The following is a 26,076-nucleotide window of genomic DNA, read 5'->3' as shown; positions in this document are numbered from 1 at the left end:
ACTGTTCAACTGTTGCTGTGTTTTATCGGTGTCTAACATGCTAACTGCAGCGGAAGCGACGGGAATTTCTATAAAGTGGTGGGGGCTGTTACGAAACATTGCCTTCGATAGTCGTGCAGCGGAAGTGAGGGGGTGAGCATAGAAATTGTGGTTTAATGCGTCCTCGCGAGCATGCAGGCAAGACTGGTGAGTGGGAGCGTTCGCTTTCGCTCTGTAATGAAAAGGTTATAAATGCAAACAACTTTCCAGTGTTAGTGAATTCAAAGTGTCACTTCGGAGCAAATGTACTCAACGTACGTGACTCTCATTGCATTGTACCATAACCGTAGTACCATACGATTGATGTGTGATAAATTTAATTCGTAGTTTCGAGATGCGTCACGTTGCCTTGTGTGCAATGTGCCATCGGTCTGACAACATTGCTTCTCCAACGTAGTCTTCCAGTTTCCCCACCTGAGCCGCTGGCAGTCTTCCAACGTGGGGTGGAGAGCGGAGACCGGGAAGGTGCGCGCGTTGTTGCTAGCAGACGGACGCCAGATCTCGTGGTGACCTCGTCTTTTCTTTTATAATTTCTTTTTGAATGTCTCGCGGCATTTACATATTTTGCTTTCTGTGTCTTTGAATGAGGTTGTTTTATAATACGAAACGGAAGAAGGAACACCTCTTTTTAGTCCGGTGTGGCGTTTTAAAAATGAAAGCTAAGGGGCACTTAAGTTCAAAAACACCTCCCGTTGCCTTGGCAGCAATACAAAAAGGGAGGCAGTTCATCCATTCCGCCGTTCGTGAGCTAAGCGTGACGAAAAACGCAATTTGCGCTGTTTCTCATATCTCCCGGATCTCAGTTGTCTCGCGACGTAAACACCCAATTATTATTATCATATCTCCCTCTCCCTCGCGGCGATGTATATAGGGTGTCCAATCATCGCGGGAGATCGTTTCAGAAGACCAATGGCACGCCGCCCTGCGTTGTCGCGCGTCTTGAGACGCAAAGCACGCAACGTGGTTTGGTACTCTTCAGCTGGCACTCCTTCTTTTACCTTACGTGTAGTACTCAGTTACAAGAGTATGGTTAAAGGGTTACTAAAGTGCAAAAATTTTTCTACTCGCGAAATGACAGATGCCGTTACCTTAACAGTAATACAAAAGGAACGGGATTCATTCGTTGCGTCGTTCGTAATTTATGATCTATAGAAAAAAATGTAATTTGTGATTTCCCTCTCCCTTTCCTGCTCAAGAAGCCCGACAATGTGGAGAGCGCCTCCGATAGGTGCTCTGAGACGACCTCACGCGATGATTGGGCAAATTGTTTGAGGAGACCAATGAGAGCCCGTTCCGTATTGTCGGCCTTCTTGAGAAAGAGAGGGAAAGGGAAAGCGCAAATTGCGTTTTCCTTCGAGCGTAAATTGCGAACGATGCGACGGGTGAACCCCGTTCCTTTTGTATTGCTGTCAAGGTAACGGCATATTTGATTCGGCGAGGAGAAATTTTTGCACTTTAGTGCCCATCTAAGATTATACAACTTAATTTTAATAATGATGATTTGGGCGTTTAAGGTAATACAACTGTGCCGTACTTGCCGCATATGCGATTTGACGAACCATGCAGGCGCCGCGCTCCAGCCAGCCTGGTCTAAGAAGCCCACAGCAGTCGCATACCGGTTACGGGGCAGGACGTAAAAAAACTTCATCGATCGCTCTGATCAGACCATGCGACATTTCCTCACAGAGCGTTGGAAGCGATAACGGATACCTGCCCGACAGGTATCTGATGAACAACCAGGGAAGAAGTTATCTGAAGCTAAATTCCCCCGAAATGGGGATGGGATCAGACAGGTGATATCTTTCCGAAGCAGACGTAGCTTAAGTAGAAAGCCGTGTTTGTCCGTTCTCGGATTTAGGAAATCGGCGTTCGAGAGTGAGATAATGAACAACTCAATTAGAAGGGTAGCCATTCGTTACACAAAGAAATAAGGGATGAATTGCGAGGGCTTAAAACGGGGACAGCGTTACTGCACGCTGCAAAGCATCGATAATGGTTCTGGTGCAGTTTTAGATCGCATGCTTATGTGGTAGCGCAGCCAAAAAACAAACCAACAAAACAGCAGTCGGTAGGACAGAGCCTAAAGCCCATAACATTGAGATTAGTCACGAAAAGGAAAACAGGATTCGCTGAAAAACAGAAACCCGTAGTCCAAAGATAATGAAGTTACGTGCCACGCGCACCACGCGTATCCGTGACCATTGCTTCCACACGGCACCGAACATTGACCTCAGTCAGCAACCATTCTGGTTTAGTTCTCGGTTGCCTTCAGTTGCCGCCGCGTACAATGAAGAACCAACAGCGTCCGATTCGGCCTCAGCGCGACCCTCCTGTTGTTCAAGAACCAATACCGGAGCCACCCCAACAGGTGCCGAACGGTGCCCAGGACCACATCGTTGTCGACGCCGTGCAGGACCAGGCGCCCCCGGACCGGCTTCCAGTGGCACGAATTCCCACCCCCTGTTGCGCGCCTCCCTTCGACATCAGCAGCTCGATGACCGTCTCCTGCCTCGTCCTAGCTCTCGTAGTAATGTTCACTCTGGCTCTGGCGCTCCAAGTGTACCTCATGCACTCCACCACCTACCACGATGGTCTCGTATTCAGAGCTTACGGTACCGGCCCGTCTTACGGCCACGAGACATCGCCGCATAGCAACCTAGATGACTCCCGCGAAACCCTGCCGCCCTGGAAAGTCAAGCAAAACAGCGCCAGGGATTCCGTCACCGCTCGCCCATATGTCTACTGGAACACAAGAGGAAGACATTCGGGCATAAAGGGAGGCGCTCTACTCAAGCACGCTTTTGCTGACGAGAAGACCACCAGTCAACCGGAGGTCTTGCGAGATTTCCCGCTGCTCCCTGCTAGAGATTACAAGACCGAGCGGAAGAGTGTGTGCATGTTCCATGCAGATGGCGCTGGTCGCATGCGCGATGGCGCTCAGTACACCGCATGGACATTCCCCTATCACATCTGCACGCACGTCGTCTACTGCTGCGTGGCCATTTCCAAGGACCTCGACTTGACTATGAAGCGTTACGAGAAGAAACTTCAAGAGTCTTCGCTATTGGCCTTCGCGCAGCTTAAACACAAGAACCCTTACCTGCGCGTGCTCGTTGGCGTTGGCGGCGAAGAAAGGGATCGCGTGGGATTCACTAAAATCACGAACAGCATATCGGCGAGGCAGCAGTTTACTGCCAGCGCAGTGGAGTGGATGCGCCAGCGTCACTTTGACGGCATGATTTTGTACTGGAAGTACCCGTTCCTGGACCAGAAGGCTAAGCACGTAGATCTGATGCGGTCGCTGCGGGATACGCTCAGGGAGGTCAACCTTACCGTCGGCATTGTCGTTCCCCTGGACGACCTCCTTCGCGACAGATTCGATATGACAGAGCTGACCAATAGCATGGATGATTATACAATCCTGGTTGATCCTGTTGACACCCACGGCCCCTCCTATGACGCAACTTTCGTACCTGTCCGTGATTCGACTATTCGGACGTACGCTGGCCTTTTTATAAGCACCATTCAGAAAGAAAGCGGCAAGTCTATAGATGGCCGTTACAGACTGTGCTACTTGCTCCCTGTTAATGGTGTGACGTTTACGCTGGAAGAGCCGGCTCAGACCCAGATAAGTTCTCCCACGTTGGGGCCTGGTGAACCTGGTGCAAGCACGGACAGACCCGGGTACCTCTCATACGACGAAGTTTGCATGGAGCCGTGGGAAGACTCGAGAAGGGTGAACTACGGTGTCGTGAGCACCAGAGGAAACCAGTGGGTCGTCTATCAGAACAGGACCTCTCTGCGGGAGTTGATAACGGCTCTGGGGCTCGTGACGGGGTCTGCAAAGTGCCTGGGCGTGTGGGATCCTTCGTGGGATGACTTCGCCGGCACTTGCGGAGAAGGTCCCTACCCGCTAACGCGGGCGATATTTGCGAAAGTTGTGGGTCATAAGGTCAGGTTCGGATCGGGTGGAGTGTTCTAAGGAACTATTGCAAGAAGGTATACGTTCCTTAGGATATATTTTCTATAGCACTTCCTTCTTAGCACTTTTATATTTCCATTGGCACATGCAAAGAATAAAAATATTGAGTGCATTGGCTTGTGGACATTGCTATTTTATGTAGCTTTCGGTTGGAGTGATGGTTGTGGTACGCAATATGGGATGGGCCTTGTACTTCCGTTCTCTTAACCACCATGGGTCACTTAAACAATAAATTTCATTCATTTTGATTCACTGTTGTTCCTTAGAAGGAAATCATGAAACCAAATGAGTTCCAAATTCTTGTAGGACGAGTCGCACGAGTCTGAGAAATTATCACCATAAAACGACTACTATGTCGTCTGTACGCCTACACTGGTCTTCTGTCTCCTGTGCCGGTGCTAACCAACAATCTGTTAAGGTACCCACTGCAATCCCGATCATTTACCGCTCTGAAACTTTCACTAACTAGTGTATTTGTTCACTGCATCCATCTCTATGACCACTACTCTGATGTCTCCCACAATGCGCATCGTCAACTATTTAGGCTACGAATAACGTCCACGTGGCTGATGGCATTGCCGTCCCATAACACAGTCTGCGTGCTTTCCGGGACTCCCGGGGCCTCTTTTAACCTCGTTCATCATAAATTAAGGTCCTTTGATACGAGATACTGAAGGGAGAGAGAGAGAGAGTCCCGTGGTTGCAGACGGGTCTGGAAGGGCGATAAGAGCACCCTCGTTGGACACGAGCACGTCGTCTCCCTCCCGATCGATGATTTAGGAGAAGGCAATTTGCAGAGGGACACCTTGACTGTCTCTGTTGCCACGATGCACATATCCAATGTTTTCTGATGGCCCTTCCTTTGGAGTGCAACTATCTGAGGATTTGTGCCGTCTGTGTGTAGTACGTTAATTGTCACAAAAAGGCGCACGCCCCACTCCGTCATCAGAAACGTTAATTGTGTATGTCATTTGGTACAGTGGTTGGCAAGTTTTTTTTTTTTACCGACGCGGCAAAAACAACCGACTCGACTGCCTTCCCTCTCCACCTTGCCCTCTCGCTCCCTCGTGTTCGAAAGCCAGCATCGTAGTACCGGTTATCGATTCATTTGAGATTTCTTAGTCAAAGAAATCTCATACTTAATTTTCCACTGGTATACCCCCCAACCGGGTATTATTTTACCGTGTTTTATTTTTCAACACTCAAACTCAGACTTAAAGAGGCACTGAAATGTAAAGATTCCTCCACGCACAATAAAAGCTGCGTTACCTTGACACCAACACAACAGGAACGGGATTCATCAGTTGCGTCGTTCGTGATTTGTGAACGAATGAAACCGCAATTTGCGCTTTCCCACTCCTTCTCGAGAAGAGCGAGAATGCGGTGAGTCCTCTGATTGGTTTCCTCAAACGATCTCCTATAGGATGATTGGAGAAATCCTTAGAAGAGACCAATGAGAGCCCGCTGCGCATCATCGGCGTTCTTGAGGAAGAGGGGGAGAGGAAAAGGGCAAATTGCGGTTTCTTTGGCTCACGAATTTACGAACGACGCAACCGGTGAATCCCGTTCCATTTATGTTGGTGTCAAGGTAACGCGAAATTTTTGCACTTTAGTGCCACCCTTAAAGTATATCCTCCCCTTCTTCCTCATCTAGTAACACAAGCATATCCTAACGGTCTTTCTCCCACGTCGTCCGAGATGCATGGAAGCTTCCGTGGTAAATTGGTCGTGCCTCATCAACCCCCCCCCCCCCCCCTGGCTCCCCTTCTCTTTCGCAAACAAGAACTTTCCTTAAATGCGGACTTGCCGTTCGACCTCCGACGGTCCCCCCCCCCCGTCCTGGTTCCGTGCGTGAACACACTTCCGTCGTTGACATCCGGGACCTCAGAAATATGGGACACGTCATCACCTATTTCCTGTGACTGTCCCAGCACTCCCTCGGAGAGTGACTTGCACGTCACAACGAGTCACACTTTCGCCAGCTGGCTGGCTGGCTGGCTCGCTCGCTCGCTCGCTCGCTCCGGAAGTAACCCAAACTCTCCTTCCGATTTCTTTCGTCTTCCTTGTTCCGCAAGGGAGTGGATCGTCTACTTCCCCCTTTTCATGACTCTGATAAGTTTGGTGTGGATTACTGCTTTAATGTGCGGTCACTAGAGTGGATAATAGGCGCTAAAGTTTCTGGAAACCGAAAGTTCGTGTGTAATTATTTCTTCTTTGTCTTACGAAAAAAATCATGTGTACGACTTGTCGAACCGTCGGGCGGACTTTCTTTCTTTTTTCACTTGTTTTTATTTATTTATTTAGTATTAATTTGCTTTCTTTCAATGTTGCAATCCGGGTTTTCCGGCAGTATGTCCGGACGAATGGCGGCACGGTTACCCCTGAAGTCTTCCCAGGACGCATGCTAACCCCCACCCCCCTGTCTCCCACTCCTTCCTGGTGTATTCTCTCCATCTGTCCACATCTGTACGCTGGTCATAGCCACAGTTGCTTCGCGGCACTTGCAAGGAATTGAAAAAAAAAAAACGATATGTAATATAGGTACAGATTACGTACTTACCTACCTACATATAGTTACAAATTACCTACTTGACAACAACAGCCTTTGCTCTTCAGTGTTTGTTTATGTGTAGATATGTGTATGTGTTTTGATATATCAATATTTATATATAATGTTTATCAGATGTTCCGTATCGGCATGTGGCCTTTGAGCGTTCTGCTTTCTGACCCGCCCATATTGGTTCGGCTGACAACATAGTTAAGTGTTAATTTGCAATAGAGTTATACATATGTATACTTTTCTGTGTTCGTCCTTCCTGCATAGATTGCTCGTGCCCCCTCCGTTATGTCGCGCCCCCAAGGGCCTTTGACGCATAACCAAATAAAAATAAAAATAGAAACAACGTAGGACATCCTGCTCTGACCGCCATAATTCCGTCTGGAAAGTGAACTGCTCGACATATCAGGCTTGTCATTTATATCCTCACCAAATTACTAAATGGGGGCAAAGTATATCGCCTGTGCGTCCGAAGTACTCCAATAATAATAATAATCATAGTCATCACCATCAAAACAATGTAGCAGTAATTACCAGCTTTAGAATTCCAAAGATCACGGTGAATATGAATAATTTGCGCGACTCGTAAATGACCGAATTGAATGCTTGTCCATATTTTCAATGAAGTCGCCTCACCGGATGAGGGTGGCTTTTATTAACGCTTCGCGTTTCTCAAATTCGATTATATCACGACCGGAGCTGAATGGTGCGTTTTGCGGTCGCACGATGACGCGGATGCATAATTTTCTGCAACGGCGTACATCCATTCCAGGTCGTCAAAGAATACAAATGATATGCAAAACGCAGGATTTTTTTAGGGCGATTTTTTTTTAGTTACTCGGCGGTGCGAAGCAAGAAAGAGACTTTCGTATCGATCGTACACTACTAGGAGAATGAGAGAGAGAGAGAGAGAGATAAAAAAATACATATACAGCCGTTCTCGCGTTGACTTTCAGACCCTTGCATCACACAGGTACATTAGTGCTGGTTAAGTAGAACGCATAGATGAACTACCAGCTCCCGTGGCATAGTGGTTAAGATGATCGCTTTCCACCACGCCGATACTGGGAGGTGACACGGGTTCGGATGCTGTTTGAGGTTTTCCCTGGATTTTCCGAGGATTTTCCAGACGAATGTCCCCCTGAAGTCGGCCCAGGACGCATACTAACCCCCTGAACCCCACTCCTTCTTGCTGTCCTCTCTCCATCTGTCCACGTCTGTACGCCGCTCATAGCCACAGTTGCTTCGCGGCGCAAACACGGAATTAAAAAAAAAAAGCTTAGCAGCTCTGTGAAAATGACAGAGGCGTGCACAGAAATTGGCAGGGTGCGTGACAGGAAACGTTATCGTGTACGAGAAACGTCAACGATTTTAATTTCGCAGGAGACGAAAATACGAGGGGTGTTCAAGTCAAACCGGGACTTTTCATGTTTTGCAAAAGTAAAATGAACTTAACGGGCGAGAAATTGGTTTTATTTTTCAACGTAATCTCCAGCTACACTAATGCACTTGTCCCAGCGTTTCACGGGGGCTTGGATGAGAGCAGCATAGAAATCCTTACTGGCGCGTAGCAGCCATGATCGGACCGCATTCTTGACCTCGTCGTCGCAGCTGAAGTTGCGGCCCTCAAGGAACGCCTTCAGTGGCACGAAGAGATGGAAATCGCTGGGGGCAAGGTCTGGACTGTAAGGGGGATGTGGCAGCAACTCCCGGTCAAGTTCCTGTAAGGTGCGTGTAGTGAGATGCGCGGTATGCGGGCGTGCATTGTCCTGTAGGAGGAGGACTCCTTTGGTGATGAGGCCCGGGCGCTTTTGCTTCAGCGCCTTATTCACATCCCTGAGAACCTGGCAGTAATATGCACTATTGATGGTGGTACCACTGGGCAGAAAATCAACATGAACAACGCCAGCCTTGTCCCAGAAAACCGTGGCCATGACCTTACCCTGAGACGGGGTGCTTCGGAACTTCTTGGGTGCTGGCGAGCCCGGATGCTTCCACTGTTTTGATGCGCGTTTACACTCAGGAGTGAAATGGTGCACCCACATTTTATCGCACGTGATGATCCGATTAAGGAACGTCTCTCCTTCAGTGTCGAAACGGTACCTTAGCTCTTGGGAGATTTCCAGTCTTCTCTGCCGGTCAAACGCGGAGAGCTGCCTCGGGACCCTACGGGCACTAACTTTCCGAAACTGGAGGTGTTCATGAATGATCGTGTTCAAGTTCCTACAGAAAGGTCCGTCTTTCGATACAGTTCGGGGTATGTTATTCATCGGTCCTTGAGGATCAGGCGCTCCACAAGTTGGATGTTCTCAGGAACTCTGACACTGGGCTCTGAGCCGCCCCGGCCGGGATCGTCCTGTGCTGATGTACGGCCGTCTCGGAACCGTTTGCACCTCTCACACGCTTTGCTGCGGCTAAGTGTATCGTGGCCATACTGAGCCTGACGCCTTCTGTGAACTTCATGACAATTCGCTGTTCGATGTGCGCGCTGACCTCGTTGCCGGCCATCTTGTCCAGCACGTGTCTTCTGTTTTGCGCAAACTATGGACCGCCACGTGGTGAACGCGGAGACCTGTCGCGTGTGAAAATGACGAAAAAGAAGTAGCGCGATCCATTTGCACACTCAGGAGACAGAAAGTCCCGGTTTGACTTGAACACCCCTCGTAGAAACAGAACCGAGAATATTTTTGTTTTTGATTTTCAAAATCGGAAACGGAAACGAAAGCCAAGGGCGGTAACGAATAACGGAAACCGGATTTATGAATTCGTGCCGCGGTGGACGTCGTCAACCGTTTGTTGGATAGTACTCTCTCGACCACCAGTTGTGAGGTATAAACTGTGCTCCACAATTAAAGAAAGAAAATGAAACCGCGAGTTATATCCAATTGTTGCGTCTATTCCGCTAATCTATTTAGCGAGCCATGCAGCTGCATACAGCTGGCGCTCTATCCACAAGGTGCCACATGGCTCCATCTGTCCACGTCTGTACGTAGCCCATAGACACAGTTACTTCGCGGCGCTAAGACCGAATAAAAAATATTAGCTATAAAAAGCTGTAATAGAAATGTAGAGGATTCAGTGAACCGGTAAAAAAGGTGAACCTGAGGAAATGTTACAGGAAGGCCCTCAGGACGAGAGTCCATTATATTTCTGACACTGTTATTCTTGTGGGCCAATGAAACGGTCATAAAAGACCGTGTATAAACAATAATAACACTACAGTCACTATGGTAAGCGGTGTTGAATAACTATAAAACAGTGGTCTCACAAATGTGAGCGCACTTCGCTTAATTCATCAACGAGAGCTACCTCCTCGAACCATTCAAAGGGCCTCTTCATCAACCATTAATCATCACCGGACACTATTCACAAGCTCAACTCAATGTATTATACGTTAAGAACTGTAGTTTTACTTGGTTTGTTTCGTATTAGAAGTTCACATTAAACGAAATCATAACATGTTTGCGCATATCTAGCGTCTGTCCCATGAAATGACCTCCTATAACGTGCACAGGAACAATGCCCATAGTATTACCGGCCATTTCGGGCGCTTATTGCATTACGGCACGGAGATGTCTCAATGCCCTGTTTCCTATAGGACCTATGCGCCCACGGGGGTGACACTATCGTCTTTTCCGAATGTCATTTCGGCGGGCCGCAATGACTCACAAAAGGCAGTGGAGCGATATTCCGGCATTCGAGAATGCTTTGTTCGGCGTGAAGTCGCCGAGGATTCGCGATGCCCGCGAGAGTTGCACGCTGCCGGAGCTGTAAAGGAGGGAAAACAAGCAAGAAGGCGATTCAAACAAGATAATGGCCGTTTCGTGTTATTGTGAAAATCTCTTCCTTCCTATACAGGCCTGAGTGGGGGAGGGAGGGAAGGGGACATTTGAGACTGCGGGGTGGAAAGAAAACGTCAAGGAACTTAAATCTGTCCCAATCGATACAGGGGAGCGAAATGAGGAAAAAGGAGGAATCCAAGTGGAAAGGCGTTCTTTTTTTCTCTCTCTCCATTTAAGAAACAAAGAAAAAACAAGAAGGAATAGAGGAAAGAGTAGGGACTCCAAAAAAACCTCGTTGGGAGACATGAGAAATATCTGACTGAAATGGGAGTTCGTTGATTCAATCATTTCCCTCCATTCATTCAATGAAACGCAGGCACGTCTAAGCGTTCGATCGCTCGTAATGGAGCGCGAGACGCTATAGAAAAGGATTCCTCGTCTGTAGTAATATTTTGTGGTCTACAGCCTTTCGTGAAAGTTAGAGGAAGGTACAATAAGGTGAGGTCGCAGACGCGCGAAAGGAAAGATCAAAAAGGTGAAAAGTTTGTTAAATTGGCGGTCCCGAAATGTGGCAGCTCAGATAAGAAGGAAATCGTCTCTAACTTCATTTTCAGGAAGGAATTCAGTTTTGGGTGTTGAGTGTCTTTCTTGTTTCTTTCTTGCTTCCTTCTTTCGATGGTAAGCTGTCCTGTGTGATTCCGTGTCGTGATCGTTAGCTCTGCTGTACTCTTACGTGTAAGGAAAATAAGTATTTCTTTTTGAGAAACGTGCATCCTGTACCTCTGTAGAACCACAAAAAAATGTGTCCCGTGAACAAATCTAAGAGAGTAGAAAAAAAAATGTAAATATGATTAATTGATATATGCATATTATATGTTTTATGTACGTATGGTAGCTATGTATGTGTATGTTGCAGATAGCGTATAATAAATCAGTATGTAAGTTAAACGTTCGCTCAAAAATGTACCGCAAAGTGCTGACATCATTTTGTACTCAAGTCATTGGCAGAATAATAATAATATTAATAATAATAAAAAAGTCGCGTCTAGGAACAATGGGTGACGCATGGCTCCCTCTTTCCTTTCTCTTGTGCTTGTCACTTGTCCTGTGTTGCTTTACTGTTTTGTTTCATTTTTTATATATAAATTATTATCGCAGGTACCATTCTAGGTGTTAAATCTTCCACCTCCATCTCAGATTTGTGTCTGGCGCCAGCACTACATACTGTGCACATTAACGAGCTGGTCACCACAACCACTATCACCAGCATCATGGTTACCACAGGGCTGACACAAACCCGCCATTGTTGTAACTACTCTCAAGCGGGTGCTTTTCGCAAAACCGCCATCTTGTCGTGGTCACACGTCATAGGCAACGTCATTTTGAGGTTATGTGACACCGGCTCAGTGTATCTTAACGCGGGGTCGTCATCACATCTTTGGGAGTGGTCAACAGTACGAGCCCCAACGTATAAAACTGCCCGTTTTACTGCGAGATTATCGGATAAAAATAATTACCGGGATCGAAAAAGGTCCAAAACGGCGCACTGAAAGAGGAAATGCGTTGTTTACAAACGGTTTGGCTGCCGAACACGGGCGCGGCCATCTTCGGGGTCACGTGTGCGGTGACGTTTGCTATGACGTGTGACCATGAACTGTCCAGAATGTATTGCGTTCGCCCAGTATGGTTTCTTCTATTGAGCAATACATTGGATGCCACCCCTATGATGTTTACCAGCACTTGGAGGCAGTCCCTAGACGACAATCCTTGTCTTTTTTTTTCATTTTTTTTTCACAGATGGTAATTTGTGAAGTCGACGTTTATTCCTGTTTACACAGTATCCTGTATGCTGCTTCTTCTGCTTCTTGTGCTGCTGCTTCACTTCTTCTGCTACTGATTCTTTACAGGCGGTAAGAGTGGTTCTTTTTAATGTAAAAGACTGGCTGTAAACCAACGGTGGCTGCCACCAGCGTTTCGACCTTCCGTGTTATTGTCCAGTGTACAGCACCATCGTATACAAACAACAAGATAGCAGTTATAAAATTTATTTTTCCTCTCCATTCTATACATATTGCTCCGCGTACTATACATCGAATAATGATGTTGCGGAAGGCCATCGAACTTACCAAAACGTATATCGCCAAAGTTTTCGGCGGTTTCCTAGATTCCCACAGGGGTGTTTGCCCCGACACTTATCTCTATAGTCGTGGAGGAGAAACCATTGGAGAAAATGTTAAAAGAAAACGGGCGTAACACCTTACTAGCAGGACAGATTAAGAACATACAGTCTAGTGAACAAAGGTCATGAACTTGTTCTTGCATATATGTTGAACCACTGGATGTCTTGAGAGATCGCGGAGCTAGTCTGGTTGGAGGTGGTGCCCAAGGAAGGAATCTGCAAAGAGAAGCAGGTCAAGCGTTAAGAAATACGTGATATATACATTTTTTTTCCTCTTTGCGCGCGACCTGTAACGTGAGGCACAAGAGGCAACAGCTCCACTCATTCGCTCCAGGACGATATAATATGTTGTGGTACAAATGCAGTTACCCTAAAAAAAGAAAGAAAACAAACTATCTGCCACAGTGCAACGATTGAATGGACCTTTTTCACATAGGCGTCGTATCCTAGCGGCCCTCTAGTGAACCACGCTCGGAGCGCGTGAAAACAAATCCACCTGGGTAGCACAAAGGACCAAAACCGGTCCGGAGTGGGACCGACGAGCGCGCGCCGTTCGTGCGGTCTCCCCACTGGTCCACACTTCTGTTGTCCCCCATACCGCGCCATCTAACGAAGACGGAGATAACCCTCTCCGACGCTTCAAGGTCGTGCGCATGCGCATCAGCCGCTGTGAAAAAGGTCCATTCTAGGGCCGTACACATGTTTCGTGATCTAACGTATATATGTGTGTGCGCGTAAACTGATCTTCTGAAGATCTTTCTCGTGGTTGTTGCGCTAGCGCATGAATTCACGTTCTGTAGGTGAAGCTGATTCATTACTCCTAATGCTATACAACAACAAATGCATTATCATGGTCATGGTTCATGGTTTTCCACGGCAAAAATTTACGAATTCTGCCCTGTTTGGCTTTGTACGCGATTATCTGGTTTGCTGTGCATTGCCCTCAGCTATATGTATTGATACTGGTGATTACCTGCGTTGTTGTTACTAGAATCCTCTTTTTTCATTTTTTTGTGTCTTTTAGGAGTACACTAATACAATGACACATTGCCCTTGCGGTCATAAAGACTACACTACATGTATACACTAAGCCATAACACTATACATATAAGACCACAAAATTCCGCGTTCTGTCGCATGAAAAATAACACGTAATAATAGTCGAACAAACAACGGCACAATAATCCCGGCCAGTCGCAAGTCTCCGCGCGAAAGGTAACACTGAAACGTCACCCTGACGCATTGAAAGTTATCCGGTATTTATCCAGGCCAGATTATCCGTTTTCAGGCTTCACCTGCCCACCCACTACCTGCACCCCACTACTATTTACCCCACTGCCTGCATCAGTGCCCGGAAGTGACGTAGTACCACACATGGTTGCGAACTCGTGTTCTATACAAGCCCTACGAAATCGTTACTATATATGTATTGCGTCATTGTTAAGGTTGAGCTCTAGCAATCCAGCGACATTTTCTTCCTCGAGGCGCTGGCGTTGAGAGCGGAACAAAGTTGGTATAATTTGCTGAGCTTCCGCTAGACGTCAACCAAGCGGACGAAAGTAGGGTTGAAGTATGGGTATCCCAATTTGAGGGCCGTCGAAAAGTGGAGAACCCAGCGATCTGGCGAGGGTAGATTGAAGCGGAAACCTTCAGGCCGGGAGGCACCGATATTTCGAACAGAATACCTTTCGAAATATCGACGTTTCCGACCTGGGGCTTCGGCTTCAATCCGATTTAAGAGGGGCGTTCTGCTTCGTTGGAGGGCTCTCGTGCGTATTCGAAGTACACGATGTTGTTCTCTTGCGAGTTTGCAATTCGTGCCTGTGGTTCGGCACAAACCATGCGGGGAGAAACGATGTGTATGGTTCATGGCGAAGCGGGTATAGCTGTGTTTTCGTCCCCAAGGAGAAGCAAAATTATTCACATCTTGCACCACTGCAAATAATAACGTTTCTGACTGGTTAGAACTGTTTTGTAACGTAACTGACTGTTTTGTGTAACTGTAAGTAATTTAACTGACTGTTTTTGTAACGTTTCTTTTTTTCTTTTTTTCAAATGCAAACTACGCCGTTTTCAGTGTACGAAATAAAGAAAAACCGCATTTTCTGAGTTTTTCTACGACAAACAGAACCCAAGGTTCCCAGATGACCGTGGTGATATCGGATGTTTGGGCCCACTGGGGCAGTAGCTTTACGCCATTACATGTGTGAGACGCGGGAATGAAGTGGGAATGGACAACGCGCACTCAGTGAGACAGAAAGGGACAAACGGACATAGCCAGCCACACAGAGACACATGCAGGCAGTCGCATTAGTCCCATTCGGGAGTAAATGCATGAAAGGTTTAGGCGGAGTTCAAGAGATTTTTAGCAGTGCTGGGGAGCAAGTTTCAGATTGAAGAAGTAAAATGAGGAGTAATTACAATCTAGGGGAGTAGATGCAATTTCTTCTCAATTTACTCCATATTTACTTTATGTTTACAGCGTAGATGCCATATAAAGCGGTATATAAGCTGAGCTTTTACTCAGAAATGCACCGGGAATAGTCCACCTCGCCGCGCATGCACGCGGTCATATTGGCAGGAAGAAAGTACGAGTCTCCCAGCAATGGGCCACGAATGTCGCCATCTTGTTTTCTTTCTTTTCTTTTTTTTAGCTCGTGCTGGTTGTCCGCGCCGTGGCGCTGCGGATGCGTTTTGTTTTCTTATATATTTTTTTTTGGGGGGGGTATATTTTGCTTTTCACACACAGGGACACACGAGAGACTCATACATATAGAAGGAATTGACAAGATGGGAAGCAGAGACAAACAGACTGACAGGGAGGCACACGGATATGGACAAAGACACAAGGAAACGTGCCAGATGGCGCATACAATGTAGACACACGACAGGGAACGGTACCGACTTGTACCGAACGGACACGAATGGATGAACTGATATATACCAGGAGATATTCATGATCAATGGCGTGCGAGGACTATAGATACACGCTATAATTCACTTCCTTATGACGATAGAACTGTCAGTGAAGTATCCCCAGGTGGTTTTTGCAGTTGGGAAAACAAAAGAGGGTAAAAATGTACCGGAAGGAGTCGGCCTAGTCTGATCTACCAGGTCATTGGCAGGGAGAAACTACGACCTTTGCAGCAATCGCTGCAGATGCCGCCACCTTGTTTTTTGCTTCTTTTATTCTGAGCGTATGCTTGTTGCCCGCGCTGTGTCACTGCTGTTCTGTTTTCCTTTCTGCGTTATTTGTTATTGAAGCAAGTTTTTCACACACAGACACACACAAGAGACGCACAGATAGTGAGACTTGACAGGTGGGACAACGTTGAGAGTGAGACAGAGGCCACATAAGGTGAGAGAGAGAGAAAATGAGAGATACACAGGCAGACACCGACACGGAGAGTCTAGGACGATCGGACAGACAGACAGAGTCACAGCAGAACTCCACAGGTGACGCGTACACAGCAGGTACGCGACACCGAACCAATACACAATGAGATATTCATGTCCACTGTCTGACGGGGATGTTCAGTTCAGTTCCGTGTTGCGGTTGAACTGTCATTGAAATGTCCCCAGGTGGCTGTGCACTCAAACAAACAAAAGGAGGGCAAGGAGGGCAGAGTCGACCGGTGGTTGTCCATGAAACTACTACTTGGCGACAATATCGGCGTACGCCACCACCGTTTTCTTGAGCTTATTTGACTCCGCTGTGTCGCTGACTGGTTTGTATTCGTATTTTTTTCTTCAAAATTTGTTATTGAAGTATTTTTCACACACGCACACGAGACACCCACACACATAAGGAGGCTGGACGAGATGGACAACTGAGACATAGAGGGAAAGAGACAGGGGCTTGACAGGATGGACAACAGAGAGACAGGGGTTGAGAGAAAGGGTGAAAAATACAGACACAGACAGACAGGTACGGACACACAGACAGAGACACAGAGGAACTTCACAGGTGACGCATACACTGTGGGTACGCGACACCGAATGAGTATAGAAGGAGTTCCATAGTATAGCGACGGAAAGTAGACGAAAATGGACGACGAAGCAAACAATAGTCGAACTATCAACCACTTATGGTGTTGCTATGGAACTTTACCAACCATCCCACATGTTACTTTATAGAAGGAGTTATTGATGTTCACTGGCTGACAACGACTACATGTACGGTTCAGTTGGGTTCAGTTCCCTGTTACGGTTGGACTGTCATTGGAGTGTCCCCAGGTGGACGAGCAGCCCGACAAACGAAAGAAGGTCAATAATGCACCGGACAGAGTCGACCTTGACTGCTGCTACGGTGGTCTGCAGAAAAATTACGGGTGCGCGGGAGCAGAGACGCCACTGCATTGATTTCCGTGAAACGCTTCATGCATGGCTCGTTAGGATGCGCGGTTACTCCTGCTGAGCGAGGGCACCCGCTTGTGTCTGTACACGTCTGAACAGTTGCGGCAGAGCATGAATCTAACCGTGTATTCGTCAGGGAATGCTCTCTCAAAGAATCTGGCCACCAGGGGCAGTCACGGCCATTGCATCCTTCTGCACATTGGATCGCACACGGCACACTCGCGGCCGAATTCGTTGTCCAGGAACACAGTTCTGAAGATGGGCTGCGGTCAACTCCCATCGCCTACGGTGCTCGGGTAGCCAAAATGCTCCGCTTGAGGTTCCGCGCTCTTGCTGATGGGGCCCGACTTGGTTACTCTGGATAATGGGTGGGTGGGGGGTGGGGGGATATGTTTATTGAAAAAAAAAAAGAAAGAAAACAAGCCTGGGCTGGGCCAGGATGGGCTGGAGCGACTCATCGGGCTGAATTCTGGGCCACGACAACCCGCTTTGTCCGGCAGCACTCGTGTACGGCTGCGGCTCCTGCGCTTGCCTCAATCTGGCGAGTTCCCTCCGTTTCCGGGACCGTTCAGTCGAGGTGGCTGGCGATGGTCGAGGTCGCTCGGCCTCCCCTCTTTCCCTTTTGGCCTCTTCCCGCTGTTTGTGGTGCATAGTGGTTGTCGAGGGAACACCATAGCCGAAGAAGTCGGACATTTTCGAAAAATTGAAAATTGTAGCGACTTTTGATGAGCACACATATGGGTATTTTTATTTCCGCGCGTGTTTAGAGGCCACGAGTTACACCGAACGTGGCCGCTTCTTTATTAATCGGTAAGCACACTGATGAGCTATGGCTTATGGTTATGGGAGAACAAATGACGCGTAAGCGTCCTTTTTTTCTCAAATTGCAACGCGCGGCACTAGAGCCATCTGACTGTATGAGTGATATATCCTTGAGTAAATAGAGAGTTTTCGGAAACCGTTTGGGCACACCCAGTATATACGATCAGTCGGGAGAGACGGGAGCTACGCGCATGCGCTTTATCTCGTGGGGATTATCCTTCGCGCGCGGCGATCTTCCTAGCGAGTTCGAGGTCACGATCGGTTCGCGTCCGATCGTTCTCTTTCGGGGGATTCCTCAACGATGCTGAAACATGGCCGCGGCCGCCGCGATGGATTCCATTTACTTTGCAGCACAGAAGTATTCCTTGGATGGCGTAATGGTTCCTCACAAAGTTTCGTTACTCGGAAATCTCGCGGTGTATTGATATTTGTGGTCCATCGTTAGTCGGACTAAAGGTCAGACACTCGCCGTAGAAAATATCGGTAAGGATCACTGCCGCCATTTTGAAGGCCGTTCCATGTGCGGATGATGTGGTGACTTAAAACTGTTGAAGGCGTTCCATTTCGCAGATTGTACAATATTTTGTCGGTCGAGTATACGTTTGGGAGTACGCTTACTATTGTTCCGTGAAATAATATTTACAGTGCATCGCAAAAATGTTTTTTTCTTCTATTCGTAACGAAAGATGGCGCCACACGAATGGCGGCGGTTGTTTCCCTTCGGTTCCCGAAAACCCCCCTATCTCTTGCTCTACACGCCGATACCTAAAGCGAATCGCGCATGACACGCATTTATAAAGCAGCAAGATAAGTTTATTAAGATCAGTTTAACTGGCTTATGGTGTATCGGAGCTAGGTGGCCGCCCTAAGAGCACCTGCAGCCCTAGTTCTTGCGCGTTAAAATGTGGTAATTGGGAGGGATGGAATTTGGAAGCGGTTTTAACACGTGTACACCTACTTATCGAGAACGAAGACTTAAACTACTTACTTACAACTTACTTAAACTTACTTACTTAAAACTACGACTTGGCAGTAACAGCGCCGAATGCAGCATGTTTTCTGCTTATGCTTATTGCCGCGCTGTGTCGCTGATTGTGTCTTATTCGTTTTTGCATCACTTGCTAATGAAGTAAGTTTTTTTTTTCGCACACGCCCCACCCCCCCTCCCATGTCCGTAGGTGGATGTGCAGTCGGACAAACAAACGAAGGTGAACAATGCATACCTATAGTCGACCTTGACTGATGCACCGGTGGTTTGCAGAAAAACCACGACTTGGCAACACTGGCGGCGAGCGCCGCCACGTTTTTTTAGCTTATGCTTATTGCCAGCGGCGTGTCGCGGACTGTTTGGTGTTTGTTTTTGTATAATTTGTTATTGAGGCATTTTTTTCACACACAGACACACACACACACGAGAGACACATAGGACCTGGACACACAGGCCTGACAGGATGGAGAAACACATAGCAAGAGACAGAGGCTTGACGAATGGCCAATAGAGAGAGAGACAGAGAGAGAGAGAGAGTGAGAAACAGACAGACACACGGCAGACGCAGACACTGCCGGACGGAGAGACATAGACACAGGGGAACTTCACAGGTGTCGCATACACTGTAGGTACGCAACATCGGACCAATATGCAAGGAAGTATTCATGTTCACTGGCTGACGAGGTCTAAAAACACAGTTCAGTTCGACTGAGTTCCCTGTTGAGGTTGAACTGTCATTGCAGTGTCCCTAGGTGGCCAGGTGGGTGTGCAGTCGGACAAACAAACGAAGGTGAACAATGCATACCTAGTTGACCTTGACTGATGTACCGGTGGTTTGCAGAAGAACTACGACTTGGCAACAATGGCGGCAACTGCTACCACCATTTTTTTTACCTTATGTTTATTGCCTGTGCTGTGTCACTGACTGTTTGGTATTCGTTTTTGTATAATTTGTTATTGTTTTTTTTTTTTTCACAGACACGCACACGAGACACACAGATAGGGAGGCTTGACACGATGGAGAACAGACAGAGAGAGGCTTGACAGGATGGAGAACAGAGGAGAGAGAGAGAGAGGGGGGGAACAGATAGACACATGAGGCGGAGACACAGACGGACACGGCTGGACGGACAGACATAGACACAGGGGAACTTCACAGGTGTCGCATACACTGTAGGTACGCGGCACCGAACGAATATACAAGGAAGTATTCATGTTCACTGGCTGACGAGGTCTAAAAACACAGTTCAGTTCGACTGAGTTCCCTGTTGAGGTTGAACTGTCATTGCAGTGTCCCTAGGTGGCCAGGTGGGTGTGCAGTCGGACAAACAAACGAAGGTGAACAATGCATACCTAGTTGACCTTGACTGATGTACCGGTGGTTTGCAGAAGAACTACGACTTGGCAACAATGGCGGCAACTGCTACCACCATTTTTTTACCTTATGTTTATTGCCTGTGCTGTGTCACTGACTGTTTGGTATTCGTTTTTGTATAATTTGTTATTGTTTTTTTTTTTTTCACAGACACGCACACGAGACACACAGATAGGGAGGCTTGACACGATGGAGAACAGACAGAGAGAGGCTTGACAGGATGGAGAACAGAGGAGAGAGAGAGAGAGGGGGGAACAGATAGACACATGAGGCGGAGACACAGACGGACACGGCTGGACGGACAGACATAGACACAGGGGAACTTCACAGGTGTCGCATACACTGTAGGTACGCGGCACCGAACGAATATACAAGGAAGTATTCATGTTCACTGGCTGACGAGGTCTAAAAACACAGTTCAGTTCGACTGAGTTCCCTGTTGCTGTTGTACTGTAGTTGCAGTGTCCCCAGGTGGATGTGCAGTCGGACAAACAAACGAACGTGAACAATGCATACCTAGTCGACCTCGACTGATGCACCGATGGTTCGCAGAAAAACTACGACTTGGCAACAATGGCGTGAACTGGCCGCACCGTCTTTTTTTTTAGCTGATGGTTATTGCCTGCGCCGTGCCGCTGTCTGTTTGTATTCGTTTTTGTATAATTTGTTATTGAGACATTTTTTTTCACACATACACATACACACACAAACACAGATAGGGAGGCTTGACAGAATGGAGAACAGAGAGAGAGAGAGAGAGAGAGGGAGAAACAGACAGACACGTGCAGGCACAGACACTGCCGGACGGACAGACATAGACACAGGGGAACTTCACAGGTGTCACATACACTGTAGGTACGCGACACCGAACGAACATACAAAGAAGTATTCATGTTCACTAGCTGGCCGAGGACTAAATATACAGTTCAGTGCGATTCAGTTTCCTGCAGATGTTGAACTGTCATTGGAGTGTCTCCAGTTGGACGTACAGTTGGACAAGCAAAAGAAAGTGAATGCATACGGAGTGGACATTGACTGATGCACCGCCGGTTGGCATAAGAACTACGACTTGGCAACAATGGCGGCGACAGCTGCCACATTTTTTTAGCTTATGCTTATTGCCTGCGCCGTGTCAGTCACTGTTTGGTATTCGTTTTTGTATAATTTGTTATTGTTGTTCTTTTTTTTTTGTCACAGACACGCACACGAGACACACAGATAGGAAGGTTGACACTATGGAGAACAGACAGAGAGAGGCTTGACATGATGGCCAACAGAGGAGAGAGAGGGGGGGGAGAACAGATAGACACATGAGACGGAGACACAGACAGACACGGCTGGACGGACAGACATAGACACAGGGAAACTTCACAGGTGTCGCATACACTGTAGGTACGCGACATCCAAGGAATATACAATGAGGTATTCATGTTCATTGGCTGACGAGGACTAAATATACAGTTCAGTTCCATTCAGTTCCCTGCTGCTGTTGTACGTATTGTCATTGTAGTGCCTCCATTTGGATGTGCAGCCGGACAAACAAAAGAAGGCCAACAATTGCAGCGGAGAGGGTCAACCTCGACTGATGCAGCGGTGGTTGGCAGAAACACTATGACTTGGCAACAATGGCGGTGAATGCCGCCGCCTTTTTTAAAACTTATTCTTATTGCATGCACCGCGTCGGTGAATGTGTGGTATTTGTTTTTGTATAATTTGTTTTTGTTTTTTTCTTCACAGACACGCACACGAGACACACAGATGGGGAGGCTTGACACGATAGAGAACAGACAGAAAGAGGCTTGACAGGATGGCCAGCAGACAGAGAGAAAGGGGGGAAACAGATAGACACATGAGACGGAGACACAGACGGACACGGCTGGACGGACAGACATAGACACAGGGAAACTTCACAGGTGTCGCATACACTGTAGGTACGCGACATCCAACGAATATACAATGAGGTATTCATGAGAGAACTGATGTTCTGAGGCTGGAACACATAAAAAGGACAAATACATAGTTAGATACGCAGTTCTCTCATGTTCACGGTTGCCGCTTGCGTCGATGCCGTCGTATGATTGTGTGTATGAGTGAGAAAAATGTAAGAGTGAAAGGGGGGTTGAGTGAGAGAGAGTGATTGATTGGTCCGTTCAGATGACGCGCCCTTGGAAGTCGCTGGGGAGGTGTGTTAGCTTAGCTCAATTGGTAGAGCCCTGGACCGGTAATCCAGAAGATGTGGGTTCGAGTCCTACAGCTGGCTAACGTCTTCAGTGACTTCCATCTTTCATCGAGGTATCCATGTTCATTGGCTGACGAGGACTAAATATACAGTTCAGTTCCATTCAGCTCCCTGTTGCTGTTGTACTGTCATTGTAGTGTCTCCATTTGGATGTGCAGTCGGACAAACAAAAGAAGGTGAATGCATACCGAGCCGACCTTTACTGATGCACCGGTGGTTGGGAGAAAAACTGCGACTTGGCAACCATCGCGGCGACCGCCGCCACATTTTTTAGCTTATGCTTATTTCCTGCGCCGTGTCGGCCACTGTTTGGTATCCGTTTTTGTATACTTGTGTTATTGTTTTTTTTTTCTTCACAGACACGCACACGAGACACACAGATAGGGAGGCTTGACACGATGGAGAACAGAGAGAGAGAGAGACAGAGGCTTGACAGGATGGCCTAACAAAAACTGAGAGAGTGAGGGGGAAACAGATAGACACATGAGGCGGACACATAGATAGCGACGGCTGGACGGACAGACATAGACACAGGGGAAGTTCACAAGTGTCGCATACACTGTATGTACGCGACATCGAACGAATGTACAATTAGGTATTCATGTGCACTGGCTAACGAGGACTAAATATACAGTTCATTTCGATTCAGCTCCCTGTTGCTGTTGTACTGTCATTGTAGTGTCTCCATTTGGATGTGCAGTCGGACAAACACAAGAAGGTTAATGCATACCGAGGCGATCTTTGCTGATGCACCGGTGGTTGGCAGAAAAACTATGCCTTGGCAACAATGACGGCGGCTGCCGCCACATTTGTTTTAGCTTATGGTTATTGCCTGCGCTGTGTCACTGACTGTTTTGTATTTGTTATTGTACAATTTGTTATTGTTTTTTTTTCTTCACAGGCACGCACACGAGACACACAGGTAGGGAGGCTTGACACGATGGAGAACAGAGAGAGAGAGAGAGAGATAGAGGCTTGACAGGATGACCAACAGAGGGAGAGAGAGAGAGAGAGAGTGAGGGGGAAACAGACAGACACATGAGACGGACAGACATAGACACAGGGGAACTTCACAGGTGTCGCATACACTGTAGGTATGCGACACCGAACGAATATACATTCATGTTCACTGGCTGACGAGGTCTGACGAGGCTGACTCATCTTACGTGTAAATTTGCTCCCAATTTGATTTTTTTTTTTTGACGAGGTCTAAATATGCAATTCATTTCGATTCAGTTCCCGGTTGCGGTTGTGCTGTCATGGGAGTGTCCCCACCTGGCTGCGCAGTCGGACAAACAAAAGAAGGTCAACAATGCAGCGGACCTAGTCGACCTAGTCACCGGTGGTTGACAGAAAAACTGCGACTTCGCTGCAGTGGCGGCGAATGCTGTCCCCTCTTTCAAGCTTTATTGCCTGCGCTGTGTCGCTGACTGTTTTGCATTCGTTTTTATATAGTTTGTTATTGCAGGACTTTTTTTTTTGTTCACACACACGTACACGAGACACACAGAGATAAGGAGGCTTGACAGAATGGAGAACAGAGAGACAGAGGCTTTACAGGATGGGACAACAGAGAGATAGAGAGAGTGAAGGAGTGACAGACAAACGCATCAGACGCAGACAGACACGGAAGGACGAACAGACAGACAGAGACACAGGGGAACTTCACAAGTGACGCATACACTGCAGGTAACGAATATGCGAGGAGGTATTCATATTCACTGGCTGACGAGGACTGACTATACAGTTCAGTTCCATTCAGTTTCCTGTTCCGGTTGAACTCTCATTGAAGTGTCTCCAGGTGGCTAACGCAGTCGTACAAACAACAAAGGGAAATCAACGATGCACCGGACATAGTCAACCTCAACGGATGAACCGGTAGTCGACGGAAAAACTATGACTTGGCAGCGAATACGGTCAACTTTTTTTAGCTCATGCTTATTGCCTGCGCTGTGTCGCTGACTGTTTTGTATTCGTTCTTGTATAATTTGTTATTGCAGTAAGTTTTTTTTTCACACACACGCACACGAGACACACACAGATAAGGAGGCTCGAGTGGATGGACAATGGAGAGAGATAGAGAGAGAGAGAGAGATGCTTGACAGGATAGGCAACAGAGAGAGAGAGTGAGGGACAGAGAGACAGACACATACTGACGCGAACACAGACAGACACGGATGGACGGACAGAGAGAGACATAGGGGAACTTCACAGGTGACGCGTACACTGTAGGTACGCGACACCGGACGAATGTACTCATGTTCACTGGCTGACGAAGACTACATATACAGTCCAATTCAGTACTCTATGGCGGTTGAAATGTCACTGCAGTGTCCTCATGCAGCTGCGCAGTAGCAAAATAAGGAAGGGTAAAAGAGCACCGCGTGTCAGAACAAAACTGTGTTACAACGGCCCATATTGATAAAATAGCGGAACAAGTAGGACTCCACGTGTGACCAAAGCGTCTGAAGCAAACCGGTTATCGTGAAGAGCTCCTTAGATAATCACAGACGTTGACGATGTTTATCAGAGTTACGTTACGATTATCAACAATATTTTTAACATCGTATTTCAAATACCCTGAACATAAAATGCACTAGAATACCGCCGCCTCTACTTGAAGCACGACTCAGGTTGAAGATAAAAGCCATTCGCTGCACCTGACACGAGCAGCGCATCCACCGACCGTCTCGAGTCAAATATACTCCCGACAGCGGTTGCAGGCTAGGCCTGTGAGACATTTTTTTTCTCCTAGGCGGAAACGAACAAATACTTCTTTTTTTTTCTCTCTCTCTCTGCGCATTTACTGGCATTTCAAAATCCCCGTGTTATATGTTGCTCACGCGAGTACGCGACGCTCGCAGCGTTGCATCCGAAGCTAAGCCAGAAAAACCGAATATATTGTACCTCTTGGCAGTATTATGAAGCGCTTCTTTGAGAGGAGCCGACGTGGTACATAAGCCGATAGCTTAGGAGGGGCCAATGGAACACCAAAGGAAGAAGTCTATTTGTCATACTTCCATTTCCTTTTTCTTTTTTTTCTCTCGCTCTTCTTTTTTTTTTTTTTGGAAGGCGAAATAGTGTACCTTTGCTAGACCCCGTTATATGAACTGACGCTGGCGCGCTGCAGGGCAGAGCTCCGTTCTTGGAAGAGACAAAGGCATTTGTTCATTTTTCCACCATTGAAGCTTAGGGAGCAGTGTTTTTTTTTTTCTACTTCTTTTCTCTGTTGCTTCGTTGGTTTCGTTTTTATCTTATTTTTTGTTGTGCGAATGTTAATGCCAGCAAGAGGATTTGGTCTGCTTCTATGAAACAGGTGACAGATATGACAAGGAAGAATAGTGGCGTGTACATGGGCGAAGACATCATACGATATGAGGCGTGAAGAATCGTGGGGGAGATATGGGGTTGAGAATCAACGAGTGACGCTTTAGTTTGTTATTATCATAGCGATCCTAAAGGAGCAATGAGGTAACATGTAACACTGTATTTCATTCGTCAACCTGTACATCAGGAGCCATCATGCAAAATATTTTCGTTGTGCGGTGTAATGTCCTAGCACAATTTATATTTAAAAAAAATATTCGGGGAAAGCAGCCTCGGCCGGCCGGCACGATCGCCTCACGTGACGTCAGCAAGCCCCCATACATTTCTTCTTTCCCTCTTCTCAGTTCACGTACTGCTTACACCCGCTACAGCTGCGGCAGTGTATATCATGGGTCACATGATCAGTCCTGTTAAGGGGCTAGGTGACGTC

The 26,076-nt window shown here is 47.3% G+C and overlaps 3 protein-coding genes across 8 annotated transcripts in view; 2 read left to right on the top strand and 1 right to left on the bottom strand.

Annotated features, from left to right (window-relative positions):
* Positions 1–26,076, top strand: part of LOC135366738 (leucine-rich repeat-containing protein 15-like) — a 584,634-nt gene that overhangs the window by 175,424 nt on the left and 383,134 nt on the right. The window lies entirely within an intron of this gene.
* On the top strand, positions 2,224–4,133 carry LOC135366087 (chitinase-3-like protein 1). Its single transcript, XM_064598744.1, has one exon. It carries the CDS (start codon positions 2,327–2,329, stop codon positions 4,019–4,021), a length of 1,695 nt encoding a protein of 564 aa, XP_064454814.1. The 5' UTR covers positions 2,224–2,326; the 3' UTR covers positions 4,022–4,133.
* Positions 12,390–26,076, bottom strand: part of LOC135366740 (slit homolog 3 protein-like) — a 94,272-nt gene continuing 80,585 nt past the window's right edge. For both annotated transcript variants that reach the window (XM_064599604.1, XM_064599603.1), the window contains one exon: positions 12,390–12,755. The gene's annotated coding sequence lies outside the window, so the exon portion shown is untranslated. The remainder of the gene's footprint in view (positions 12,756–26,076) is intronic.

The sequence above is a fragment of the Ornithodoros turicata genome, chromosome 8 (assembly GCF_037126465.1).
Source record: "Ornithodoros turicata isolate Travis chromosome 8, ASM3712646v1, whole genome shotgun sequence".
Classification (NCBI taxonomy): Eukaryota; Metazoa; Arthropoda; class Arachnida; order Ixodida; family Argasidae; genus Ornithodoros; species Ornithodoros turicata.
The sequence above is the reverse complement of the archived record's forward strand: the minus strand, read 5'-3'. Positions and strand labels throughout refer to the sequence as shown.